Consider the following 19,168-nt stretch of genomic DNA (forward strand, 5'->3'; position numbering starts at 1 on the left):
AGATAGGAGTTGAGGTAGCAGTATTCCTGAACAAAGCTAAATATGCCAACACATTCAATTTGATCAAATTGTCCTTTTAATATTACTGTTATGCACTGAAATCAGCCTTGTTGTTTTGTCTCCATTTTCTTGTTCATCTGGTATAATTTCATACTATATTTTTGTGAATAGGAATGGATTGCAAGCTCATTAATCAGCTGTCAGATGAAGCTAGACATTTGATGGCATTAGCAGATTCCGTATTCTTGGATGTGATGAACAAACTTCTAGATGGCTCCATAAAAGTAAAACATTTGGAGTGGATCTTAAAAAAGAAGAACCACTTTCTAGCTTTACATGTCACAAGTAAGTCATTTTTGTATAAATTGTTGCACTTAAAAAAAAACTTCCATGTGAAAATTCCTAAAGGATACTACTAAAAAAATTTTAAGGCAGAAGTTTTTTTTTAAACAGAACGAGATGGGATAAACGTAGGAGATGTGTTGACTTGGCGACAAAATGAACTACATGCATTCAATGAGGAAAATCATTGGATGGACAGTCTCTTGAAAATGTGTAGAAAAATCAATGAGTTTGTGAAAGGTACCACCTTTTTGCATTATTTTGATTTAAATCTTAAATCAGAGGACTGGATTTCAGGGTTCGCAGCCACAGCTGACCTATATGGAGCGGCAACAGCAGACATCTTGTGAGGCTGATCTTGGTCTCTGGTGACTGGTCATTGGGAGCAGGCTGCTTGCTTTCACACCTATAGCCGTAGGAGATGGGCGCTTTTATAGGAGGGCATTGTTCCCTCATTTCTTCTTTAAAATTTGCTCGCTGCAGTTCCAGTCTTTGTTGCTTTGGAAAAATTCTAAACCAAGGCTCTCCCTAATAATCCATGTTGTTTTCATAATGATGCTTAAAACATTGTAGAATATGGTTTTACATAGAAACATAGAAAATAGGTGCAAGAGCAGGCCATTCGGCCCTTTAAGCCTGCATGGCTGATCATGCAACCTCAGTACCCCACCCCTGCCTTCTCTCCCTACCCCCTGATCCCTTTAGCCGTAAGGGCCACATCTAACTCCCTTTTGAATATGTCCAACGATCTGGACTCAACAACTTTCTATGGCAGAGAATTCCACAGGTTCACAACTCTGAAAAAGTTTCTCCTCATCTCGGTCCTATATGGCTTACCTCTTATCTTTTAGACTGTGACCCCTGGTTCTGGACTTTCCCAACATCGGGAACATTCTTCCTGCATCTAACCCGTCCAGTCCCGTTAGAATTTTATAAGTTTCTATGAGATCCCCTCTCATTCTTCTAATTTCCAGTGAGTATAAGCCTAGCCGATGCAGTCTTTCCTCATATATATGTCAGTCCTGCCATCCCGGGAATCAGTCTGGTGAACCTTCGCTGCACTTCCTCAATAGCAAGCACATCCTTCCTCAGATTAGGAGACCAAAACTGGACACAATACTCAAGGTGTGGTCTCACCAAGGCCCTGTACAACTGCAGTAAGACCTTCCTGCTCCTATACTCAAATCCCCTCGCTATGAAGGCCAGCATGCCATTTGCTTTCTTTACTGTCTGCTGTGCTTGCAAGCCTACCTTCAATGACTGATGTACCATGACACCCAGGTCTCGTTCCAAATCCCCTTTTCCTAATCTGTCACCATTCAGATAATCTGCCATCCTGTTTTTGCCACCAAAGTGGATAACCTCACATTTATCCACATTGGGCAAATGCATGGCAGATGCAGTATATTCACCTAACCTGTCCAAGTCACCCTGCAGCCTCTTAGCATCCTCCTCACAGCTCACACCGCCATCCAGCTTAGTGTCATCTGCAAACTTGGAGATATTACATTCAATTCCTTCATCTAAATCATTAATGTATATTGTAAATAGCTGGGATCCCAGCACTGAACCCTGCGGCACCCCACTAGTCACTGCTTGCCATTCTGAAAAGGACCCATTTATTCCCACTCTTTGCTTCCTGTCTGCCAACCAGTTCTCTATCCACATCAATACATTGCCCCCAATACCATGTGCCTTAATTTTGCACTAATCACTTGTGTGGAACCTTGTCAAAAGCCTTTTGAAAGTCCAAATACACCACATCCACTGGTTCTCCCTTATCCACTCTATTAGTTACAACCTCAAAAAATTCCAGAAGATTTGTCAAGCATGATTTCCCTTTCATAAATCCATGCTGACTTGGACCGATCCTGTCACTGCTTTCCAAATGCGCTGCTATTACATCTTTATTAATTGATTCCAGCATTTTCCCCACTACCGATGTCAGGCTAACCGGTCTATAATTCCCCGTTTTCTTTCTCTCTCTCCTTTTTTAAAAAGTAGTGTTACATTAGCTACCCTCAATTAGTCTGCTGAGCAAAACACTTTTTTCAAAAGGATGATTAAGCTTCATTTTCTCTAATTGTAGCAGCAATTGAAGAACACGAAAAAACATTTGCAGCTGATGTTGGATTAAAGGCACTAAGTGAATTGGTGATCGTAAAGCAGATTGGCACTGAACATTCAGAACCATTCCACACAGAGGTTACTTACTTCACTTTAAGTGAAAAGCTGAAAGAAATGGCAAAAAACATTCACTGCTTTAAAGATAGCCACATTTTACAAATGTGCTGGGAAAAAGAGGCCAAAGGCTTGTGTATGGAAGATGTAACTGCAGGTAAAGAAGCACCAGAGTTGCCTTTATTACTGTCTCTCGAAGAAGTTTGTACCCAGATATGGGAGCCATGTTTGGACGAGTACAAACAAGTTTTTAAAAAAGTGAAGGAGGGAAGTCTTACATTTGAAGAGGTCAACACCATCTTTAAAGATTATCTTGATAAATATCAGGATCTAAAGAGTGATTTCCAGATTATGTGTGGAATAGAGATGAATACTAAAGACAACTGGATAGACAAACGAATCCAACAAATTCGGGAATACCACCAGCTACATTTGGCTGTTGAATCTGCCCAAATAATCATGAACACCCAGAGTGTGTTGAGACTTACTGAGCCTTTCAGTGTTCTGAAAACACTACTAAACATGGTAAGTGTGAATATTTCAATCTTGCCTTTTCTGTTAATTTCCTCTCCCCTTCTCCAAAAGGTGTTGATTTCTCTGTGGGCTATGGTTCCAAAGAACCAGACTCTCTCCAATGCCTAATTCAAGTGACCACTGTTCATTTGTGCCTCGGCTGTGGTGCTGCCAAGTAGTTGATAAATTCAAAAAGATTATAGCCTGCAACCCAAACAAAAGTTGGAAAAATATACTTTAAGCAACTGTTTAAAAAATAAATAAATAAATAAATAAATAAATAGTTCAAAAGCACCCAACTGTTGAAGTTAAAGCCATGGAAAAAGTTTACGTAGAAGAGGATGTGGTTGTCATATTGTGTCTGAGCCTTGAAGGTGAGTATTGGCAGAAGGAGAGCATCGTAACCAAGCCTAATCCCGTTCGCACCTAATGTCCACACAAGCACGTTCCCAATAGGCATCGCACAGAAATTAAACAGTCAGGAGTCAGAATTCTATTCAATTTTCTCCCCTCTCATCCAAAGGCACTGACACCTACAGCAGCAATACCACTGCTACTTAGCATCAAATCTGGGACAATCCTAGGGAACCATTGCAGCAGTATGAACATTTTGAGTGTATTTAACTTACGAGGAAAGGTTAAAGTTGGGCCATGAGATAGTTAATTTGAAGTTTTCAAGATTCTGAAAAGAATTGATAAAAGTTGAACCAGACAATTTATTCACCATGGTGAAGGGTTCGAATACCAGGGGACAAGTTTATAAACTAAGAAAAGAAGTTAGGCTGAACTTTTTCTCACAAATGATAAGCGGTTGTAGAATAAGGAACAAGTGAAGGAAATTTGATGTGTCCCTGGAGAGAGAAGGATTTGAGGAGGATGAGAAGTACTGTAGTTGTGATCTAACAGAAAAGGAACTGGACCAATAATGTTCTCATTTAAGACTTTTGCAAAATGGTTATTTAATTTTCTAATGTATTACTTATTTTGCTCCTTTGGATTCTCCTTAGCAAAACTGATTAAATCCTAAAATCGCACACAACTGTATTTAGTGCTTTGACCTGTTGACAAAAGTTGGAAATGCAGTTTATAGTTCAATTTAAAATCAGATGGTACTCAATTTTACTTGTAATTTTAGACAGATGACTCCTGTAAGAACGAAAGGCTGGACCGCATAGATGAGCAACTTATAGATGCCAAAAACCGTCTTGTGGAAATGACAGAGCCTCGCAGGAAATGTTTGAAAGAGCTTACTCTAAGACCGCAATTTGTACACTGGGTCAAAGAAGCATTGGAAGGTAAATAAAGTAAAGGTTTTGCAAGCTATGTGTGATTTATTTTCTGTATTATTTCTGAAATTTGGTTTGATTTTTGTCATCAGTTTTTTGTGAGGTGGTTGAATTTGAAAGTGAACAGGCTATTATTTTAAGTTAAATGTAATGACATCTTTGCACTTCATGGGAACTAATCAGCTGGTCCTGGAATCATTGAAGCCATTCTCATCCTGTTATTTCAGAGCTGTTTTTACAATCCATTTTAGAAATAAAAATGGTTCTTTTGCTGGCTCTACTGCTAATTGCTATTATAATGGAGGAGGAGGAGGAGGAGGAGGAAGAGAACCAGGTACAGGAAGCATCACAAGCGGAGACAGCACTCCACATGCACATAACTGGCCCAGCGAATGTATAGGTTTCGATTGACATTTCAGGAGATGTCTGAGGAGTTAACTGCGATTTAAAGCCCAGGTTCATGTGCAGCAGAGCTTAACTGTAGAGCCTCAACTTCTACATGTCCGGATCTTTCTGGGGACCTATGCGGGATTAGTCCAGGGGTAGTGAGGGCGTGTAACTGACTGCCTGTTCCGTAGGGCTCTGTAGTTCATCAGATTTGGAATGCCCACAATGGATCAAAGACATTGAGTTTCTGCAGGACTTCTGGTTTCCTTGGTGCTGGAGGAGATTGATGGAATGTATGTTGCACTCGAGGCTCTGCTTCAGAATCCACAAAGCTACATGAACAGAAAGGGCTTCAACTCCCTCATTGTTCAGATGATCGGCAACGCCCTGCTACACATTCTGCATTGAGGGGGCCTGTCACGATGCGTTCAATATGCACAACTTGGTTATCACATGCATGCTCACCGGGTGAGGACCCAGTTGAAGGATGGATCATTGGTGATGAGGATTACCCCTTGCTGCTTGGCTGAAGATGTATTTTCTGGTCCCAAGACCGAAGCAGAGGAGAGGTACAATCGGGTACATGCATCCACCAGACAGGCAGTTGAGAGGACTATCAAGAGTGCTGAAGAGGCAGTTGTACAGGTCTGGGGATGTGCACCAATATGCCCCAGAGAGGATAGCGAGGATAGTCATCATGGGCTGTGTCCTGCACAACTATGCCATAACACAAGGTCTGGATCTTGACATACTAGACCGCCAGAGACAAGGGACGTGACGTGTCACAGGAGGTACTGCTTCAAGGGAGTAGGGCAATCAGCGTGTGCTTGTGGTGCAGGCCTTTACCCAATGAGCTACTGGCACAAAGCCACGAGTTGAATAGTTGAAAATGTGGTATGGATTTGAAATATGTGCAATCTGTTCATGATTTCATTACTTTTTAGGGTTTCTTCAACTGTAGAGTAAAAAACATTTTTTGTAGAAAGCTTTGAGCACCTATTATATATTTAATGATGCTGAATTTTCTCTGGTGATGAACACACAAGTAAGTGATACGCGATGACCGTTTCTCCATTGTTTCTTCTTTACCAGATGTAAATGAACTGAAAGTGTTTGTTGACCTGGCTTCAATCTCAGCTGGTGAAAATGACCTTGATGTGGATCGTGTGGCTTGCTTTCATGATGCTGTATTAGGCTACTCATCATTACTTTTTGAACTGAAGCCAAAGACCAACTTCACTGACTTCATGCATTGCCTGCAGAAGTTGTGGAATGCTTTAGAAAATGACTGTGATCTTTTGAAGAAGCTGGTAAATCAAATTTTAATTTTCAACAATGTTGATTTTGCTTTATTATACTAATGATGGAAAACCTAATTTAAAGAGTGAATGTTAAAAAATACATTTGGCTTAAGTATGACTTCTGAGCCTTTTCCTGTTTGTAGCCATGGGTCTGAGTCTATTACACAAGTCTACTGAAGCCTTAAGAGAGGGTATTTCCAAATTGTGATTTCAAGAATTTTACCTCTTAGTTAAGAGCATTCCTTTTCTATGAATTCTAGGTGTCCTAAATGTGTTGATATCCAAGCTTTTACTTGCTCATGAACTTAACAATTCCACCATTACTTATCCTATTGATATTAAGAACTAATCCTGAGTTGGAAATAGATAAAGCATTGGCTCACTTGGAAATGATGGTTTGAGGAATACTTTGACCTAGAGTTGAAGGATGCTTATGTTGTGTATAGGAACATTTTTCTTTCTGAATACCCCTAGGTCAGGTGAAAGAGTGAAGTTCCCTTTTACCTTGCCTCAACAATGCATTGTAACCCCAGCTTTACAAAAGTGTCCTTTGTGGCACTAGTATTGGTCTTCCTATTTTTCACATCAGTTCTTATGGCCTCTTGACTGGTGGTAATTTTTGGAAAATCAGACCACAGACAGTTTTAATCATTGTGTCTTTCTGCAGTACTGTATTACAAATTTTAAAATATCTTTTAAAGTGCAAACACTTGTAATGGAGACAAATGCAGCAGCCAATTTGTGCACAGCAAGGTCCCACAAACTGATATGAGATAAGTGATCAGATAATCTGTTTTAGTGATGGTTGAGGGATAAATATTGGCCAGGACACAGAGAGCTCCCCTGCTCTTCTTCAAATAGTGCTGTCAGATCTTTTATGTCCACTTGAGAAGGCAGATGGAATGTCAGTCTAACATCTTATCTAAAAGATGGCAACTCCTTGGCTACTGCACTGAAGAGTCAACCTGGATTATGTGCTCAATTCTCTGGAGTTGGACTTGGGCCTATGACCATCTGACTTAAGCGATCATGCTACCACAGAGCCAACATTGATAAGAGGGCTGAATTATGAGAAAAGATGGTATACACTATAGCAGCATGCTATCGACAGAGCTAAGTGATCCCACAAACAACGGATCAGATCAAAGCTCTGCAGTCCTGTCACATCCAATTGGGAATGGTCAGGAGAAGGAGGCTTCATGAATATCCCCATCCTCAATGATGGGGGAGCCCACCACGCAAGTGCAAAGAACAAGGCTGAAGCGTTTGCAACCATCTTCAGCCAGAAGTGCCGAGTGGATGATCCATCTCAGCCTGAGGTTCTCACCATCACAGAAGCCAGTTTTCAGCCAATTCAATTCACTCCACATGATATCAAGCAACGGCTGATTCACTGGATACAGCAAAGCCTGTGAGCCCCGACGACATCCCGGCTGTCATGCTGAAGACTTGTGTTCCTGAACTAGCCGCGCTCCAATCCTGCTGTTTCAGTACAGCTATAACACTGGCATCTACCTAACAATGTAGAAAATTGATCAGGTGTGTCCTGTCCACAAAAAGCAGGACAAATCCAATGCAGCCAATTACTGCCCCAACAGTCTATTCTCAGCAAAGTGATGGAAGTTGCAGCCAACAGTGCTATCAAGCAGCACTTACTCATTAATAATCTGCTCACCGATGCCCAGTCTGGGTTCTGCCAGGATCACTCGGCTCTCGACCTCGATACAGCCTTGGTCCAGGAATGGACAAAAGAGCTGAATTCCAGAGGTGAGGTGACATCAAGATAGCTTTTGACCGAGCATGGCATCAAGGAGCCCTAAAAATTGAAGTCAATGGGGATCTGGGAGAAAACTCAACTGGCTAGAGTCATACCTAGCACAAAGAAAGGTTGTTGTGGATTTTGGAAGGCCAAACATCTCCGCCCCAGGACATCACTGCAGGGGTTCCTCAGGGCAGTGTCCTGGCCTAATTATTTTCAGCTGCGTCATCAGTGATCTTCCCTCTACCATAAGGTCAGAAGTGGGGATGTTTGCTGATGGCAGCGTTCAGTTGCATTCGCAGCTCCTCAAATAATGAAGCACCCTATGCCCTCATTCAGCAAAACCTGGAGGTCATTCAGGCATGGGCTGATAAGTGGCAAGTAACATTCACCCCGCACAAGTGCCAGGTAATGGTTATCTCCAACAAGTGAGAGTGTAACCACCTCCCCATGACATTTAACAGCATTACCATTGCCAAATCCCCCATCAATATCCTGGGGGTCACCATTGACAGGAAACTGGACCAGCCACATAAATACTGTAGCAACAAGAGCAGGTCAGAGGCTGGGTATTCTGTGGCGAGTGTCTCACCACCTGACTCCCCTTTCCACCATCTACAAGGCACAAGTCAGAATTGTGATGGAATACTCTTAACTTGACTGGATGAGTGCAGCTCCAACAACACTTGAAGCTTGACACCATCCAAGACCAAGCAGCCCACTTGATCGGAACTCCGTCCACCACCTTAAACATTCACTCCCTCCACCACCGGCGCACCGTGGCTGCAGTGTGTACCATCTACAAGATGTACTGCAGCAACTCGCCAAGGCTTCTCCGGCAACACCTCCCAAACCCGCGACCTCTACCACCTAGAAGGGCAAGGACAGCAGGGTGCACCATCACCTCAATTTTGCTCCCAAGTTATACACCATCCTGACTTGGAAATATATCGCTGTTCCTTCGTTGTCACTGGGTCAAAATCCTGGAATTTCCCCTCTAATGGAACGGAGTACCTTCGCTACGCGGAGTGTAGCGGTTCATGAAGATGGCTCACCGCCACCTTCTCGCGGGCAATTGGGGATGGGCAATAAATGCTGGCCTTGCCAGCAACGCCCACATCCCAGGAATGAATTTTTTTTAAACTTTGGTTTTACTCTTTGGTGAAGGGGAGGCTGAAAAGGGTTAACTTGATAGATCCTTCCATCTTTTTATTGATACGGAGAATTTGGATCCAGGCAAGTTCTTCTATCAGTTGCAGGGTTTGAGGTCTAAGTGACACGGTATGAAGTTAAAGATGTTGAAGGGAAAAATAAAGACATTTGGGCAGCACTTTTTTTCAGTAAGAGATTGATATAATTGGAGAATTATCAGCAGAGGTGATGGAATGGAAAACCGTGGCAGATCTTTTTTAAAGCTCAATTGAATTTGTATTTGCAAAGGGATAGTGGTTTATTATTTGCTGAATAACAATAAGGAAACTGATGCGAGGTTTAGAAGAGTGAGTGAGATGGACCAATGGTGTCCTATCCAAGATGTTACTTTGTTTGCAAATGCATTTTGAAGGCAGTTCCTTTTCTTTCTCCCATTTTCAGCGAGATTCAGCTCGACATTTGGAGTGGCTAAAAACTGTGAAGGAAAGCCATGGGTCTGTAGAGCTGTCATCCCTTTCGCTGGCTTCAGCCATAAACAGCAATGGAATCTATATCATCAGTTCTCAGGAGAAAAACAAGGTACAGTAAAGGCTGTTGTAAAATATTTTTTTTAAAGCTGCATGGTAATAAATTGCTACACTGTTCCCTCTGATAGTATAACTCCATTATACTGTAAGCGTGTTGCAACGTGCAGGATTCTCTATAGTGAAGTGCTCATAAGTATTAACATTGTTTTTTTAAGTTTCCAGAGTTTGGAAAATAAGGTCTTGTTGACTTGATTTTATAACCCAGTTAATAAACAAACTTTAAGCCTATTGTAGTAGTCTTAATAGAAAATCCTGAAGAAATTAGTGGATTTTATAGTTGTTTTTGTAGCCTTCCTGAGGTTAATTGCTGGTCCTTTCATTGCTCTTTTTTTAAAAAACCGATACAAATTTTGATATGGAAACAAATACAAGATATTGCATGAAGCAAGTTGCCATTGTTGAACTTTGTGTGTTTGGCTGTTGATCCAAAATTACAGTAATAATTACAATTACAAAACTGATGACCTTGGTGGACATTTGCTCTATTATAATGTGCTGCTGTAACAATTGCCTAGTATAAGATGCTGGTGTGTATATATAAGTAAGCTTCTGTTGTTCAATAGTTGGCTAATGCATAGGCATTCTGTTGATATGTAGCGCTTTCGTTTCTTAACCAATAAGGGTTATGGGGAGCAGGCAGGGAAGTGGGCCGGAGTCCATGATCAGGTCAGCCACGATCGTATTAAATGGCGGAGCATGCTCGAGGGGCCTATGGCCTACGCCGGCTCCTATTTCTTATGCTTGTGCCGTTCAAGTACTCTTCCGAAGCCTCTGAACAATAATTGATTACCTCAAGTAGGGAAACCAATCTCTCTTATGCTTTTTCCTATATAGACTTGAGAGAGCCTTTACAGGACAGAAAATGACAGAAAAAACTATGGTTCTCATTGGTAACTTCTGGGTCATTAGCTTACGTCCAATCCTGTCCGACATACTGCTCTCTGGGCTTCTACTTTTCCAGGCTACTTTTTGTTTTTCACTACTTGCTTCCTTAATGTCATCCAGTCTCATAGGCCATTACAACCAAAAATATTTTTATTTTATGGTTATAAAGCTCGCTTGTTATTTGAACTTTAAAAATTATTTTTGAGATCACTACACCTAAATCTGTCCAACTCCGAAATTTTGCACATTCACGAGATTGAAATGCACCATGCATCAGAAAAGCTAGATGAGTATCTAACCATTTGAAATAGGTTGCATTTTTAATATGCATGTAATCTTGAACCTGGTAAATGCAAGCTTCTGGAAATATGAGATCATTGCTATATTCTGGGGTATGGATTGTAGCCATTTAAAGATGGTTTTAATAGTTTTTAAAGCAACAGGTAAAAGCTGATTTGAGCTGAGTTGCTAATCTTTTATTTTATTTTACAGCTTTCATTAAGGTCAGCTATCGTATTAAATCTGTCCGAAGTGCACGATGACAGTGAGGAGGTGCGAAGTTACACTCTTGAAGAATTGAGAGAATTGCAGAACAAACTCATGCTGATGTCAGGCAAGGGAGATCATGGACGAGAAGAAGTGGAAAGATTCGTAGAGGTAACTAGCTACCTCAAAGCATTCACTACATCCATGTGGTTTAGTGACTTAGCTTTTAGTTTCATGGAGAGTAGGAAGCACAGCGCTGAAACACTCATTGGTTTTTAAGTGCTGATGTATGTGTATTCGTAAGCAGCCTGGTAAAATTCAAGTTGTGTTTGAATCATTAGGCTACTTGCCAGTCTAATCTGCCAACCCTTGTTGGTTTTATCCATTCTCAGCTAGGCTGGTGGTGGAAACACCTTAGCACCATTTCCCACAAAAATGAGGAGGTGAGAAATATCAAGGGAGAAATTGGTTCCAGTTTAAATTATGATGGAAAGCTTAATTTCATTGGCAATGCAGTGATTATAACAATGCACTAGTACAGTGATGCATTGATTTATATAAAACTATTTGTCTATCCAGATCAAAATGTACTTTATACTGGAGGTCCATCATTAAAACACCGCTTTTTCTATTGATGAATTTTAAAATTATATTGTGATAACTTTTTAAACAATTACGATAGATGAAAAATCACAGGACTCCCAAAGTACCGAGGCCTTCAGCCCAATGGCTAGTGGTGCCAAACATGAAAGTTGAGCAGTTACTTGCGTCTTTGCTGAGAGCCTCTGTTGATGTGGCATTATTTACTATACCGTGTCAAAATAAAGGATAGCATTTGAGGAGTCTAATTATTGTGTTATGCATATACATGTAATCTTTCTCTCTTATTTCAGTTGCTGACAATAAATACATTCTTTTGTATGCAGGTATTTGCCAATGTCCAAAGGCTTGCAATGTCCTTCATCAGTCTGTCTTCTGCTGGCAACATGCTATTTAGGAATTGGAAAGCAGAAGTGTATTGTTCAAGGAAGAATGAGGCTTGCATGATCATGAATTTCAACTTAAAGGAAGTTAGTGAGATTAAGGCTAATGGAAATGTCACCGAACAGCTTCCCATTCTCTGTAAAAAGATGGAAACCTATCTGGAAATGTGGAAGCAGTATATGGAGCAGCAAAGATCCCAATATTATTATTTAAACTTCTACACTGCAGAACAGATTGTTTACCTCTGCACCGAGTTATTTGGCCACAATTGCACCAGCCTTCATGTCATGATGATGTTGTCCTTCATTAAACCCAACTGTACTGCTAAAGAACTAAAAATAGCTCTGCGGAAACTTGCTGGAAGAAATACGATCAGAAGATCTCCGCTGTTTGCTGGTGCCAAGAGGGAAAATGAAACTTTTAAGATAAAAGCAGGTATCCAAGACATAGCCAAGGAAAGAGACATGGAGAAGAAGATGGACTTGCTGTGGGTGCACTACATGAACAATATGACTTATTTTCTGGCCAGCTGTCTCGATATCAGCACCCTTGGTGACCTTCTTGATATTTTTGCTGAGACACAGCAAACTTCTGCAAGAACTCTTCCACCTGGCTTTCAGAAAGGTCATCCTAACCTTGTTATTTGTCCACACTCTGAACTGCTTACAGCTGCTCTGTGCATTTATATGCACTCCAGTGATCAGCCGCTGCCTGCTTACGATGAAGTACTGCTTTGCACAGCTGAAACTACACATGAGCAAGTAGAGCTGTTTCTACGGCGGTGCCTGACTGATGGTTACAAAGGTTCCAAGATATATGCACTACTGTATGCAGATGAGCTGACTTACGACGTCAGTGTAAGGTGTGAAGAACTGTTCAAAAGTCTGGAGTTGCAGAGTCGGTCAGATTATAAGATGGTCATATTATGCAATTGTGAGAGGGAGCACTGCTACATTCCATCTGCATTTAGTCGATACAAGGCTCATGTGATTCCGCAAGAGCCTTTGGAGAAAATTCAGAGTTATCTGGAGAAGCACTACAGAGTTGCATCAACCGTTGCATCAGCAGCTTCTGTGTTTAAAGATGGGATGTTTGTAAGGATCATATCTTCAAAGAGAGCTGGAGTTGGTAAGTTCTTGGTATAATGAAGATTTATGATTAAACATGCTGAAGCTTTCCTATTTTTGCTGGCTATAAAGTTTTAAGTGAAGAGAGTTTGGGGTTTCTCAAATAAAATGCACAGTATTCATAATTTAACCACAAGGTCGAACTTGACTGTTTCAGACGCAATAATGGTGGGAAATAGACAAATTCATCTGTGAAGAGATGCTATTCTAAGGCAGCTAGTAAGATATATGGTTGAGTTACAGTATAGGGAGTTTTCCCATGATAAAGTATAAAAAGTGTTCCATCTGAGCACTGATATACTTCCCCATAAATATTAAAAACATTCAGTTTAAAAAAAAAACATTAAAAAATGTTAAGGTTGCAGTGTCTCATTTTACATCGGACATAAAAATGTATTGTACAAATTTTTATTTTTGTGCATTCAATGGGCCCAAGTTTCCACACGCGCCTAGAACGGCGAAGTCCCGACCTGGACGCCCGTTTTTCGCGCCACAAAGTGCGCCTAAAAAAATCCTCGGTATTCTCCACCTACCTGCAGGTCCTCTGGCCCTCGGCGCAGCCAGCACGAGCTGTGGGGGGGCGGAGCCAGATCCCTGCGCTGAAAACAGTGCCGGGACCTCGGCACCTGCACGCTACAGTGGGCACGCAAGTGCAGTAGCTCCAGGCGCCGAACTGTGTGGGAGGGGCCCGAAGCACGCAGCCCCTAGCCCTGGCTGAATGGCCTCACTGGGGCTGCGTGAATAAGGCTCCTCCCACGGCCAGCTCCTGCCCCCCCACCCCCCGACCAGACCCGACACTCGCTCCCCCCTCCCCACCTCCGGACCAGACCCGACACTTGCTCCCCCCCACCCCCCCCCCCCACCCCCGCCTCCGGACCAGACCCGACACCCGCTCCCCGCCCCTCCGGACCAGACCCGACACCCGCGCCCCCCCCCCCCCCCCCCCCCCGACTGACCCGACCCGACCTGCGCTCCTGTTCCCGGCTCGACCCGACCCGACCCGCGCTCCTGTTCCCGCTCCCCGCCCCCCCGACTGGACCCGACCCGACCCGCGCTCCTGTTCCCGCTTCCCGCCTCCCCGACTGGACCCGACCCGACCTGCGCTCCTGTTCCCGCTCCCCGCCTGGACCCGACCCGACCCGACCCGACCCGCGCTCCTGTTCCCGCTCCCCGCCTCCCCGACCCGACCCGCGCTCCTGTTCCCGCTCCCCGACTGGACCCGACCCGACCCGCGCTCCTGTTCCCGCTCCCCGACTGGACCCGACCCGACCCGCGCTCCTGTTCCAGCCCCCCCCGACTGGACCCGACCCGACCCGACCCGCGCTCCTGTTCCCACTCCCCACCCCCCCGACTGGACCCGACCCGACCCGACCCGACCCGCGCTCCTGTTCCCGCTCCCCGCCCCCCCGACTGGACCCGACCCGACCTGACTCCCGCTCCCGGACTGGATCCGACCTGACCTCCCTCTCTCCCTCTCTCCCTCTCTCTCTCTCTGTCTCTCTGTCTCTCTGTCTCTCTGTCTCTCTGTCTCTCTGTCTCTCTGTCTCTCCCTCCTCCTCCCCGACCCAACCCAACGCCACCTACCTGTAAATCTGGTGCTGGGGACAGGCACTGCCCGAAGTCTCGGGCCGGCCCGTTCAGCCTTCGGTCACGAAAGGCCTGCCTGAAGCACTTTCACACAGGTAGGAAGATGGTTTATTTAATCTTTTCTTTGCTTATAAATGTTTATTCAGGTTGGATTTATTTGTATAAGTATAAAAAAGGATTTATTATAGAATTTAATGACTTCCCTTCCCCACCCCACCTCGTTCCGGACGCCTAATTTGTAACCTGCGCCTGATTTTTTAATGTGTAGAACAGGTTTTTTCAGTTCTACAAAAATCTTCACTTGCTCCATTCTACTTTAGTTTGGAGTACGTTTTCACTGTGGAAACTTTCAAATCAGGCGTCAGTGGCCGGACACGCCCCCTTTTGAAGAAAAAATTCTGTTCCAAAGTAGAACTGTTCTACCTGACCAGAACTGCAGAAAAGAAAATGTGGAGAATTGTGATTTCTAAGATAGTCCGTTCTCCACCAGTTGCTCCAAAAAAAAAAAAATCAGGCGCAAATCATGTGGAAACTTGGGCCCATAATGTGGATAAATGTGAGGTTATCCACTTTGGTGGTAAAAACAGAGAGACAGACTATTATCTGAATGGACAGATTAGGAAAAGGGGAGGTGCAACGAGACTTGGGTGTCATGGTACATCAGTCATTGAAGGTTGGCATGCAGGTACAGCAGGCGATTAAGAAAGCAAATGGCATGTTGGCCTTCATAGCGAGGGGATTTGAGTACAGGGGCAGGGAGGTGTTACTACATTTGTACAGGGCCTTGGTGAGGCCACACCTGGAGTATTGTGTACAGTTTTGGTCTCCTAACTTGAGGAAGGACATTCTTGCTATTGAGGGAGTGCAGCGAAGGTTCACAGACTGACATATCAAGAAAGACTGGATCAACTGGGTTTGTATTCACTGGAGTTCAGAAGAATGAGAGAGGATCTCATAGAAACATATAAAATTCTGACGGGTTTAGACAGTTAAGATGCAGGAAGAATGTTCCCAATGTTGGGGAAGTCCAGAACCAGGGGTCACAGTGTAAGGATAAAGGGTAAGCCATTTAGGACCGAGATGAGGAGAAACTTCTTCACCCAGAGAGTGGTGAACCTGTGGAATTCTCTACCACAGAAAGTTGTTGAGGCCAATTCACTAAATATATTCAAAAAGGAGTTCGATGTAGTCTTTACTACTAGGGGGATCAAGGGGTATGGCGAGAAAGCAGGAATGTGGTACTGAAGTTGCATGTTCAGCCATGAACTCATTGAATGGCGGTGCAGGCTTGAAGGGCCGAAGGGCCTACTCCTACACCTATTTTCTATGTTTATATGTTTTGTCCTTGAACCTCTTTTGTCATCCCAACTCTATAACCTGCCAGACATATTAAAGAATGAAAAACAAGGGATAAAGTGTTCTATGTGAGCATATATAAAATAATGGGCAAGAAATGAACGGACTCTTTATAGAATTGCTCATTGATTTAAGTATGGATGTGTACAAGCTCAAAGGCAACACGCAACTGCTTGAAACATTAAATGAATTGTTGCCTGTATAGTTATGATCTGCATACTCATTGCAGATGCTTTATTTTGTAAGTGACGTATAGACTATTCAATATATTAACTAAAATATATTGGCCAGGAATTTGTGGTCTTGATGTCTGCGAACTGGCAGCATTTGCTGTCATTTCCTTGTTAAACCTTAGCGCGTTCATTTGCTGCGCAAATCCTGAAGTTGCAGTCCATCATTTAATGCTCCTCCACAGGCTGCACTGTCACTCCTGTCCCCGCCCCAGAGCCAGCAGTCAGTGTGATCTGTCAAATCATGGAAACTGACAAAAACTTTGGCTCTTCCGTGGTAATACTGCTGTTATTAACCCATTAAAAGTTGGACCCTTTTCGATTACGTGTAACTGGGGGGTTTTTAACAGCCTGTTGATTGCTAAACAAACATGACCTGCGAAACTAATTTTAATTTTGTGAACTGTGGTTTTTCCTTTTACACACAACGTTACATTTTTAAGAAACGTGTTCATCTTTGTTTCAGGTTTGCCTTTTTCCCCATGTGAGAGCTCCAATCATTGTTTTGTGCTCTCCAACATTTTTTTTTAAAGTTCCAACTTTATGGCCCCAAGTTTCCACATGATTTGCTCCTGATTTTTAGGAGCAACTGGTGTCGAACGGAGTATCTTAGAAATCGGAATTCTCCACATTTAGTTTGCTCCAGTTCTAGTCAGGTAGAACAGTTTCACTTTGAAACAGAATTTTTTTTCAAAAGGGGGCGTGTCCGGCCACTTACGCCTGATTTCAAAGTTTCGTGAGTGAAAACTTACTCCAAACTAACTTAGAATGGAGTAAGTGAAGATTTTTGTACGCTCGAAAAAACCTTGTCTACACTTTAGAAAATCAGGCGTAGGTTACAAATTAGGCGCAGGGATCGAGGTGGGGGGGGGAAGGGAAGTCATTAAATTCTACAATCAATCCTTAGTTATACTTATACAAATATTATACAAATAAATCCAACCTGAATAAAAATTTATAAGCAAAGAAAAGATTAAATAAACCATGTTCCTACCTGTGTGAAAGTGCTTCAGGCAGGCCTTTCATGTTGGAGACAGGCAGCGGTGTGGTGTCAGTGTCTCGACGGCAGCGGCAGCAAGCTTTGAGCTGAGCTGCAGTGCTTGAGGCAGGCCTTCATTCTCTTCGTGGCTGGCCGCGAAGGAGCAGCACCGGACGGACCTGAGGCCATTCGACCATGAGATATCAGCGGCGTCAGTGGCTGGCCGGCAGCCGAAGAATCAACGCAGGACACATGCAGCTCATTAAGGTTCTTGAGGCCATTCGGCCACGCTTTAGGAGCGGCGTCAGTGGCTGGCCGGCAGCCAAAGAATCAGCAGCGGATGGACATGAGGCCATTCGGCCATAGGATATCAGCGGCGTCAGTGGCTGGCCGGCAGCCAAAGATACAGCAGCAGCCTTCGAGCTGTGAGGGGGACTGAGGCCATTTGGACAGGGAGAGGCAGCCACATCGACAGTTTTATATTTAAATTTGCAGAATGGGTGCTGCATTGTCAACACCACGTATTATTGCAAAGTTGAATTGGTACTCTTATTTCTCCAAACAGACAGTCCTTACTTTGCATGCACCAATGCAGCACCGGTTCTGCAAGTTTAGCAGTGAAAAGCTGAACTCACTGATTTCAGCAGGTAATTTATTCAGCAGTGCTGCTAAAAGCACTCCCTCACATACAGAAATATCAAAAAAAATTAAATTACAAGCCTTTGCAGGGGTCCAAGAAACAAATCTTCACTTTCTCTGCAGTATTTTTAAAAATGGCCAATGTTTGTGTGAGACTGCACGCGCACGCGCAGGGTTGCCGGCACCACGAAGGCTAATTTAAATTGTACCTGCCCCCTGCTACTTAGAAAATCGGCGCGAGTGTTAGGCTCCGCCCCCTGTTGCGATGAGCGCGCCGCGCCAAGGAGCTCGAGAATATCGGACTTTTTTTTAGGCGCAGTTTTCGGCGCGAAAACAGGTGCCCAGCTCGGAGGTGCGCCGTTTTCGCGCGGCACAAAACTTGGGGCCTAAGAACTTACCCACTTCCTGGTTCGCTGTCTGAGAATGCCGCATTTTGATTGGCTGCTTAGACAGCTTGTTGAAGTCACAGCAGCTTACACTAGGGGATCCCCACTATATTCCGTTGATTTGAATCGCCCATTGGAAATCCAGAACTTCTCATCGGAAAGATCGCGAGATCTTTGTGGGAAGCTTACTTTGGCGACAGCATTGAACACCTTTGCTACGCTGCTGACTGCAAATCCTGGGGTATTAAGAACCAAAGCTCAGAACAAGCCATGTTTTCTATTGATAAAAGGAACAGAATTTTATTGAAATTATACAAAATTTGCATGAAGTAAAGATATGTTGCTATGTTGTCTGCTTTTTAATGTAAATATCAATTTAATTAGCATGGGTAATTGATTAAACACAGCATGTCAAGGAAAAAATGTCAGGCCTGCACTCGAGATAAATGCGCTGTGACTTTGAGGTGCTCCTAATCAGTTTCTGGATTGGATTGTTAGGAAAGCGGGAAAGATTTTCAAAAAATTTAAATGGAAGCTTATTTAAAAACTCTTTGTTTCTAAAGGGAAATCACTTTACGTGAAGAGATTGCATGAAACATTAAAGAAACAAACCAGGAAGGATAACTTGTTGAAAACCATCCGCCTGATAGAGCCACGAGTGGATGAAAATAAAGTTCTCGGGACTGTTCTGTCTTTTATGAAATCATCGAATGAGAATCAGCCCATGATATTTCACTTTGACATCACTTCTTCTGTAAGTTTGGTTTCAAAGAATGAACTGATCACAAAATCCACACCAAGTGTGGCTTTTTGACGATGTCTGTTGTATGTCTAAGTTAGAAAGTTCAGATTTACAACAATAATATTCGGAATACCTTAATGGTTTTTTAATTTTTTTTTATTGATCCTGAATTTAACTGGTGTGAATCTCTGGTGACTTTGATGTGCTGTGTAAATTGAGTTTTGGAACCTGGATATGTAGTAGACATTGCTTAAAGCGG

General features: G+C 43.1%; 1 protein-coding gene across 4 annotated transcripts in view; it reads left to right on the plus strand.

Annotated features, from left to right (window-relative positions):
- The window catches only part of LOC139226791 (E3 ubiquitin-protein ligase rnf213-alpha-like), a 165,936-nt gene that overhangs the window by 60,522 nt on the left and 86,246 nt on the right, over nt 1-19,168 (plus strand). For all 4 annotated transcript variants that reach the window (XM_070857804.1, XM_070857806.1, XM_070857805.1 and 1 more), the window contains 9 exons: nt 172-345; nt 454-582; nt 2,432-3,048; nt 4,172-4,331; nt 5,802-6,019; nt 9,363-9,500; nt 10,886-11,050; nt 11,806-12,991; nt 18,731-18,921. In XM_070857804.1, coding sequence (XP_070713905.1) covers nt 172-345; nt 454-582; nt 2,432-3,048; nt 4,172-4,331; nt 5,802-6,019; nt 9,363-9,500; nt 10,886-11,050; nt 11,806-12,991; nt 18,731-18,921 — 2,978 coding nt within the window. The remainder of the gene's footprint in view (nt 1-171; nt 346-453; nt 583-2,431; nt 3,049-4,171; nt 4,332-5,801; nt 6,020-9,362; nt 9,501-10,885; nt 11,051-11,805; nt 12,992-18,730; nt 18,922-19,168) is intronic.

Source organism: Pristiophorus japonicus, chromosome 16 (assembly GCF_044704955.1).
Source record: "Pristiophorus japonicus isolate sPriJap1 chromosome 16, sPriJap1.hap1, whole genome shotgun sequence".
In the NCBI taxonomy this organism is placed as follows: Eukaryota; Metazoa; Chordata; class Chondrichthyes; family Pristiophoridae; genus Pristiophorus; species Pristiophorus japonicus.